This window comes from Xylocopa sonorina, chromosome 9 (assembly GCF_050948175.1).
Source record: "Xylocopa sonorina isolate GNS202 chromosome 9, iyXylSono1_principal, whole genome shotgun sequence".
NCBI classification, from domain to species: Eukaryota; Metazoa; Arthropoda; class Insecta; order Hymenoptera; family Apidae; genus Xylocopa; species Xylocopa sonorina.
In genome coordinates this window covers 8,024,706-8,033,529 of record NC_135201.1, presented here as the reverse complement: position 1 = coordinate 8,033,529, position 8,824 = coordinate 8,024,706, and the positions used below count along the sequence as shown (strand labels likewise).

The following is an 8,824-nucleotide window of genomic DNA, read 5'->3' as shown; positions in this document are numbered from 1 at the left end:
AGGAATCTCAGTTGCTTCTTGCCACGGTCGTAATTTGAATAATTTCGTTCTTCCTAAAGCTGGTGTAATATATAAGTGCGAATAAAATAAAAACAAGAATTGTTAACAGGAATTGAATTCTGTTTATTAAGTCTTTTATACATATTTGTTTTCTTTTCCAAGTTTTCCATCTCCCACCGTACCTCTGACGTCACGGAAGCAGTACAAGAGATGATTGCAGCAGACTAGTTGAAAGTAATGATCGTATTGTACCGTAGAAATAAGTAGACATATTGTAAAACCGAAATACCTACTCACTTGATATTTTGTTATACAGTTGCAAACACTGACTTATCTTTGATAAGCACATCAGCGCAGCGCTCGCACAACCCATCTTCTTGAGTTTCAAGATACCTTCTACATCGCTGACAGATAGCCTCCTGAATTTCATGCACTTGGATTTGTGTTTCCCCGATTGTATCATTTTCAATCAATGTTACAGAGGACAGTTGTAATATTTCACATAATTGTGACAACGATGGTTGCGCCTCGTCGTAAAGAATCTGCATAAATGGGAACAACAAACAGTGAACATGTCCTGTGCTGTTAAATGGACAACAACCTGTCTACTTACAGAAAGCGCAGAAAAGTCTTCCTTTGTAGCGTTTATAATACCATGCAATTTCCAGGTATTTTTATCGACAGTTTCTAAAAGATTGTTTCTCAATTTAAGTGCTGCATCTACGTATTTTACGATATCAGGATTATTCCAGAACTCTGGTACCTTATATTCGGTATAGAACAATGGCACCGACGCTACACATTATAATTATGGTTAAACTTGATCGTAACAATTAATAAGCAATTTGAATGTTTTATAATAAAAGAATTTTACCGTCATTTTCGGGGTAGTGCATGTATGCCTCTTCTGCTAAATGCGGGACAATCGGAGCGATAGACCTCACAAGGACATTGAAAATTTCCCTTACAACTTGCACAGCGGCGATGCGTGTCGGTGACGTTAGCTCGTCACAATAAAGTCTGTCTTTGATTAAAGTACAGTAAACAGCCGATACATCATTCGTTATAAAGTGCATGCTTGTTTTACCAGCATGATGGTATTCATAATTGTTGTAATGTTGTTGCATCTAATAGCATATACAATACTATAGCATACGATGATAGTTTTGATAATTAATTAAAATAAATCAATATTACCTGTTCGTTGTAACGATACAAGGAATATAACATATATTTGTCAATAATTCGATAGTCAGGTTCGCAGTTTATATTCTGCTGATAGGGATGTAAAACGCCCAGAAGAAAACGTAGTATCAAACGAAGTTTGTTAATGCATTGTTTACATCCGTCCAATAAATCTTTCGAAACTGGCACTTTTGTATGCTGAGATCCGTGATTAGCTACCCACCATCTGAGTGACGCGGAAAAACAAAACCATGTAACGCACCGCTTCATACTATAATATTATATTACAATACCTTAAGATATCGACACCGTATACTGGATTTTTCTTCAAGTTAGATCCACCTAATAAAAGTTCTTCTGGATTTATTACGTTTCCTATCGATTTCGACATTTTTAGACCATTCTCATCGACTGCGAATCCATGTACGAATAGTTCGCTAATAAGTAAAAAAGAAACGGACATATGCAAGATAATTTTGTTCAGTTATACTTAAACAATGCATTGATTTTCTATGCGTTTTCTTTCATATATATTTTACTTGCCTATAAGGTGGACAATTCTGTAATGCCACAGATGTTATTAAGGACGATTGAAACCAACCACCAAACTGATCATGTCCCTCTAAGTAAAGATTTGCTTTTCCCTCGGGTACAATCGCCGACCATGAAATCCCACTATCGAACCAAATGTCCAAAATATCCTATGGAGTATCGATGTCCATAAACAACATACTTAATTATTGTGTTTTCTTCAAACTTATGCAGACAACATTTAATTTAAAAATATACCTTTCCCTTTTCTACATCATCCGCAGCAATATTCAGTTTTTCAACTACATCCGATCCTATTAATTCCTTCTCCGAATATTCCCACCAACAGTCAGGACCATATCGGTCTATCGATTCGCACAAGCGTTCAACTATTTCTCTGAAGTAAATAGTGAATAAATTAATCATGATATTTGAACCCAGAAAGGTGGTACTTGTTCGTACCTATTCGTAAATAGTTTGCCTGTTGTTTTACTATAAAGCACAGGTATCGGTGTTCCCCAAGAACGTTGTCGTGAAATACACCAATACGGCCGATTCTTTATTCCAGCAAGTAAAGCATTTGTACAAGATGTCCGATTACGCTTAGGATATATATTCACATGTTCGACACTATCCTTATGGAAACAAAATTAATAAAAACAAATAAATGTACTTTAATTATGTAGTACTTAGTGTCTGCATCATAACAATGTTATGATGCAGACATATGTTAATATATATTACTATTACCATTAAAATATAATCAGATGACTTACGATAACTTTCTCCCTGATAGAATTAATATCAATAAACCATTGATTGCTAGCGCGGATAAGAATTGGTTCTTTTGTTCGCCAATCATATGGATAACTGTGCGTTATCGTTTCAGCATGCAATACATCTTGAGCTACAAAATTTATCACTTTCTCTGTTCCTTCTGTTACTACGTTTAATCCGTGAAATTCCGGGCCAGCTGCTTTTGTATACCGCCCTTCTGCATCTACCAGAGATAACTAATCGTACAGTGGTTTTATTAAATATTGCATAAATTCTTTACTATAAATATGTAAATATTGTGTAGAGATAAAATTAATAACTTACAACACTGATGTTATTTTCAACTGCAACCACAAAATCTTCTGGGCCATGAGCAGGAGCGATATGAACTAAACCGGTCCCAACGTTTGTGGTAACATGACGTGCAGCTAGAAACGGGCATTTCTCTTGCGTAAAGGGATGAATGTACATGCTGCCCCCTAATTCTTCTCCTAGTACAACAATGTATTTAATTCTACTATCATTTTTATTTGAAATGAATTCTAATTAATATTTTAATTAGTAATCAGATTTACCTTTAAAGTGTGCTACCGGTTTCAAGGGACCAACCTTTGACTCAACTTGTTTTAGTAATTCTTCTGCTACAATATTTAAATTCCCTCCGTTATCTTCAACAGCACAGTAGGTAGCATCTGTCGCAAAACCTATCGCTTGGTTAGCTATTAAAGTCCACGGTGTAGTAGTCCATATCAATGCATATACTGCACGATATTTAGAGGAGTCCAATTTTTCTGGTGCATTATCAATACGCAGACGAACAGTCACAGCTTTACTTTGATGCTGTTCATTATATTCTAATTCAGATTCCGCTAGTGCCGTCCTGCAATTAAAATTATGTTTCTAATCCTGAAATCATTGGTTCAATTTTTTTGTTTACCTTGAAGATGGTGACCAATAAACTGGCATGAAATCCCTAAATATAATACCTTTCTCATACAACTTTATAAATTGGCGAAGTTCATTTTTCATATATACAGGTTGATTAGTAAAATAACATCCAGATTCACTCCAGTCAGCTGTTACACCCCACGATTGAAAGGCTTGTCTCTGCTTATCAATAGCTTCTTCCGCATACTTCCGTGCTGAATGCGAAGGGAAATAAATAAAAGGAATATGGTTAATGAGAAGTTTCAGCTGTTGAACGCATTTGTCATTGAAAACTTGAAATTCCTGATGAATAATTAGCCGATTAGTTGATTATACCTTTCCTTCTAATCTCTAAAGGATCCTGGGCATTACTCTGAACAGCTTTCAATTCTACTGGCAATCCATGACAATCCCAACCTGGCACATAATGAACTCGTTTCTTCTTTATAACCATGTGTCTCAGCGTAATATCTTTAAGAATCTATTAAAAGAACCATAAATACGAGTGTAACATTGCAAACACATATAAGCAGTATAATAGAATAGATCAACCAAATGGGAAACCTTATTGATCGCATGTCCTATATGCGGCACACCATTCGCATAAGGTGGCCCATCGTGAAGAATATAATCTGGCCCTGAAAGATTCTTCCTTTGCCACTCGTACAATTCAGAGAAGCCGCATTTCTACCATGACAAAGTTAAATGAATAGGTCTATAAATAAACAGTAGAATAGGTATATTATAAAGTAGCTTACTTTAGTTAAATATTGGTCTTTCTCTATTCGTTTCTTCCCATTCAAATGTACTTGAAATTCAGTTTTTGGGAGCAACACAGTCTTGGAGTATTTATTTCTATTTGTCGCCGGTTTCGCACACTTCTTGACGGTATCAACCGATTCATTACTCACTCTCCCAAGTGTACGGCTTACTAGCCCTCGTCGAATCTGGAACCTATTCATATTTACAGTTCTATCCTATAAACTTAATAATCATTTTTAAACATCCAAACTAAATTTTAAGGCTGTTGTTCGAAGGTAAATAGTGTATTTGACCAGTGGTACCATCTATCAGGAAAACGCTGAAACTATTTGGCGTACAGTTTCGAAACTTGTCGAAGAGATGGCGTTGCTAGCCACTTATAGGTAGAAATTTAATTTTAAAAAATTCGACTTTTTACCCTATTGAATTATAAATTAATGAAATATAGAATAAATTTCAGTTAAACATTATTTTTTTATAGCGATAAGTATATTTATAACAGAATAGTATTGGAGAATATGTAACAATTCGTTTAAAAGTAATATAGGATGATAGAAAAGAAATAATGTAATGCACTATTCGATTTTATTTTCATTTTGTACGATTAAACGGTTAATCATTATTTATGTTTAAATGACTATGAACGTTCGTGCATCTCTACAGAAGAACATGTATTTTATGAGCTCATAATTCTTTCATCTATTATCCATTTACAGTACATTATACAATGTTCAACTGAATAGACACCATAAGTTCTGCACAATATTTATTTTTTACGATCTAATAGTACAGTAACATTAAAAACAGATGAAAGGGGAATTTTCAAATGCTTTTCTTAAATTACAAATACAAAATCTAGTTCCTTATGTGCATTCGTTTCGTGTTAATTATTTATTTGTGAAAGGGTTGCAGAGAGACGAGAGTTAAAGAGAAGAAGTTCGCGAAATTAACGAGAAAGAAAGGGAGGAAAAAACGATACCAGACAAAAGAGCACATTTCTCTTTCAGGACTGAGCTACAGCTAACATTTCTTCTTGGTGAATAAGGTGGGTCGTGTGATTGACAAGGCTCATTAATTTCGATAACGAAGCAGCCCAAGCGTCTAAAAGAGCAGCCGGCTCTTGGGTTCCTGTGAAACGAACTACACCAGCCGGACGATCAGTACGGGCATTTATTACGCCAGTCTCAACTAAACTGCACAGGCACGATTCCGTTTCCTCAACCGGTAAATCCAACAATTCAGCCATACGAGTTAGTGTGATTTTTGTATAATATTTTGCCATTATTCGAATATTCTATGAACAGAAAATATATAAATATGATGCAAACAATATAAACGAGGCAAATTAAATAAATGTTTGAACTAATTTTAACGGGAATCGGAACAAGATATAGAGACTTCGTAAAAAGACCAGATAAGAAGGACATCTTCATATTTCTGAGTGTTCCGGTAATAGTGCAAACAAGTCTCATCTAAGCTGCTATATCTCGTTCTATGTAGTACTTGCAATTTCAAACTTACATGTTCAACAACACGATTTCGAAGATCAGCCCATCGCTTGCAGCCTTCCTCGGTTGAGGAGCTGAAAACTTCGGTAGCTCTAAGATCTCTTTCGTAAATTTCGCAGAGTCCTGACCATTTTATTAGTTCAGGATTTACAAAAAGGCGCAACAGTTCTCTAAAAGAAATTAGTAAAATCGTTAATGTACAAAAGGCACGAGACGGATTGAGGCGTCTTTTTTGTTGAAAGCAAAGTAAATAGTACTTGTATGTTGGTATTTCATCTAGAAGCTTGTCGTTAAGCAACCTATGAGTCAAGTCAGCTTGTTCTGGTTCGTGTGGTGCAAGCACGAGATAAAGAACAGCCCGTGACAGCGCGGTATGTCTTTTTTTAGGATCATCTTTAACAGTTGGAGTTTCCAATACCGCTCGATTATGCCTACATAACTCTAAGTGCCAACCTTCGTGACGGGCCAATTCCATCATTAGACTGAAATAGAACAAGTCTTTAAAAACCTCATGTTTTAATATAAATACAATCTCGTGATTAACTTACTCATAATATTTCAATTTTAAAGACTGCGTTTCTTCGTCGTTTTCATCGCTGAAAAATTTGACATTAATTTTCTTAGCTATTATTTGGGTGCGCATAAAATCCTTTTTCGCCAAGCATAATCGCATTTGCTCCAAAATAAGAGATGCCTTCTCCAAACGTGACATACTACCATATGTTTCAACCTAGAATGAGCGTCGTGATATTGTCACGTTTAGATTTCTAAACAGAGCAGTATATCTCTCTAAAATAAATACCTGTAGTTCTAGCATAACAGCTGCAGCACCAGAAATATCTCCATCCTCCTCTTTAATTTTTGCCAAGCGATAAGTAAGCCTTGCCCTTTCAACTTCCACATATATCTTTAACAATATAATTATATTAATATCTTTGCACTTATTGGTTTTTATAAATTTAATACAGCTTAGGTATAAACAATTCTGTATTCTGTAGTAAGAATTTTCCATGTAACTCTAGAAATGATCATGATGTCCAAACACGTCCGTTTACCTTTCCTTCTGTCACAGCTCTTAATGTCTCTATCAATTTAATCTTGGTTTCCTTGTCTGGCATCTTATCTACGTAAGTACAACATTCCTGAACCATTTTTGTAACAGCTTGTTTCAATTGTGAACGCCTTTTGGATAACAATACTATATGTTCATTAAGAACAGCCCAATTTCTTGCTTCGAAACAAATTTGAACGATGGCAACAAGTATCCGCGATGTAGATGGCATATCCGCACCCTGAAGAATACAATTAAAATCATTTTGATCGGTCCCACGCAAAGTTAAAGCAACGTTACTTGGAAACAAAATCTCTTAACTGTTCTCGCTAATTTCTCCAATACTAGTAATTGATCCAAAGCATCGTGTAACTTTCCTTCACGTGCCAATTTTTGGCACTCCGGGATTTTGATGTCACAATTACTGCTGCAATCCACCTCCATCTTCATTATTTTACCGGAATCCATTGTACTTTCCGGCATACTTGCGGCTTATATTCTAAGAGCATTAATTAGATGGTTTGGCATATATATATATACATAGTGTAAACAAATTATAAACGTGCAAAAGTATTCATTAATTACCTTGACTAGTAACTGAAGCAAATCGCAAATTTCCGACCACCAAAACTAACACGATTAATTCAAGCAAGCGATATACTTTATTTACAATCCTTTCTTCGTCCACGTACGAATGATTGCGTATAATTTACGTGCACTTAACATGCCTCTCTTCACACATGACTCAAAAATGATTGTCATCCACCATTTGTAAAATACCACAAAGAACCGATTAACCCTTCACGGATTACAATTTTGTTACTAGAACGAATTCAAATATCACTAGCATCAATTACAATTAAGAATAAATATACGACAGATACGGGGTGTCATTTACTGATAGTCAATTAATATAACTATTAACGGATGAATAAATTATTATCGAACAACTTTAGTTAACAAAAAGTTGTCGTTAATTAAAAGCTGGCAAAAAGTAGTAATATTTCGCATGCATCCAGTTATAACCCATCTATAAAACGTTGTAGCAATGGTTGAATTGTATTGTTTTGTATAGACAACGTGGAACTATCCTGCCGTATATGATATTTCAATATCTTTTTAAATATGGAATATATATATCGTTTACCATTTTTAGCATTAGAAGTACCTAATTTAAAGTTAAAAAGACCATCATGGTTTGTGAAACCTAGCGCTATGGTAGTTTTCTCCTTTATACTTTTATCATATTTTCTAGTTACTGGAGGTTAGGATTGCACGGTATCTATATTGTTTACAAAAATGAGGATAAAAATTGTTTATACATTTCGATACTACATTTTTTAAAGGTATAATATATGACGTAATCGTGGAACCACCTAGCGTAGGCTCGACAACAGATGAACACGGTCATACCAGGCCGGTAAGTAGACAACGTACAAGTAATTTTGATTGTTCAATCTGTTATCTAGCTGGTGCATTGAACCTTTGCTTTATGAATTTAATATGCACATTTTGTGATTTTAGGTGGCATTTATGCCTTATCGTGTAAACGGACAATATATTATGGAAGGACTAGCGTCTAGTTTCCTCTTTACTTTAGGTGGAATTGGTTTTATAGTATTAGACCAGACACACAGTCCATCGACACCAAAACTGAATAGGATTCTTTTAATTTGTGTTGGATTTATCAGTGTTGTTGTGTCATTTATTACCTGTTGGATTTTCATGAGGATGAAACTGCCGTAAGATTTTTCATTGTTTTATTTAAATTATATTTGAGCTTCCAAAGTATATTATAGTCATCACTTGAGTTTAAGATTTATTTTAATGCAAGGGAAAATTTTCGCGAGAACCTTAATTTCATTCAAATTATTCTAAAGTATAAACTATTAGCTACTAATAAAGCTATATCTTTTTCAGGGGATATCTACAATCTTAAAATGGATGGATTTAAATAATATGAATTAAAACGCTTAATATTTTTTACATATTAAAACTATCCCATTTTGTACTAAATATAAAAGAATGTAATTTATAAATAATAATATCACGAACATTATCGTCGAATATCCCCAAAAATACG

The 8,824-nt window shown here is 34.6% G+C and overlaps 3 protein-coding genes across 4 annotated transcripts; 1 reads left to right on the top strand and 2 right to left on the bottom strand.

Annotated features, from left to right (window-relative positions):
* Positions 1-99: 99 nt before the first annotated feature.
* Positions 100-4,416, bottom strand: Ilers-m (Isoleucyl-tRNA synthetase, mitochondrial). Of its 2 annotated transcripts, XM_076900144.1 has the most exons (16): positions 4,179-4,416; positions 3,985-4,107; positions 3,757-3,901; positions 3,431-3,635; positions 3,069-3,373; positions 2,818-2,984; positions 2,493-2,729; positions 2,179-2,351; positions 1,975-2,113; positions 1,736-1,886; positions 1,479-1,629; positions 1,198-1,411; positions 875-1,127; positions 614-795; positions 298-542; positions 100-224 (listed from the first exon to the last, which is right to left on the bottom strand). In XM_076900144.1, exons 1-15 carry the CDS (start codon positions 4,380-4,382, stop codon positions 309-311), a joined length of 2,883 nt encoding a protein of 960 aa, XP_076756259.1. In that variant the 5' UTR covers positions 4,383-4,416; the 3' UTR covers positions 100-224; positions 298-308. The 2 variants fall into 2 exon arrangements, with proteins under 2 accessions (XP_076756259.1, XP_076756258.1); XM_076900143.1 differs by having other exon boundaries at positions 100-542.
* A 515-nt stretch (positions 4,417-4,931) lies between these two features.
* Rpn5 (regulatory particle non-ATPase 5) lies at positions 4,932-7,539 on the bottom strand. Its single transcript, XM_076900145.1, has 8 exons — positions 7,327-7,539; positions 7,063-7,240; positions 6,746-6,982; positions 6,493-6,597; positions 6,239-6,420; positions 5,948-6,172; positions 5,704-5,860; positions 4,932-5,476 (listed from the first exon to the last, which is right to left on the bottom strand). Exons 2-8 carry the CDS (start codon positions 7,222-7,224, stop codon positions 5,186-5,188), a joined length of 1,359 nt encoding a protein of 452 aa, XP_076756260.1. The 5' UTR covers positions 7,225-7,240; positions 7,327-7,539; the 3' UTR covers positions 4,932-5,185.
* A 243-nt stretch (positions 7,540-7,782) lies between these two features.
* LOC143426719 (oligosaccharyltransferase complex subunit OSTC) lies at positions 7,783-8,820 on the top strand. The gene is made up of 4 exons (XM_076900329.1): positions 7,783-8,005; positions 8,088-8,161; positions 8,266-8,483; positions 8,662-8,820. Exons 1-4 carry the CDS (start codon positions 7,867-7,869, stop codon positions 8,678-8,680), a joined length of 450 nt encoding a protein of 149 aa, XP_076756444.1. The 5' UTR covers positions 7,783-7,866; the 3' UTR covers positions 8,681-8,820.
* The last annotated feature ends 4 nt before the right edge of the window (positions 8,821-8,824 follow it).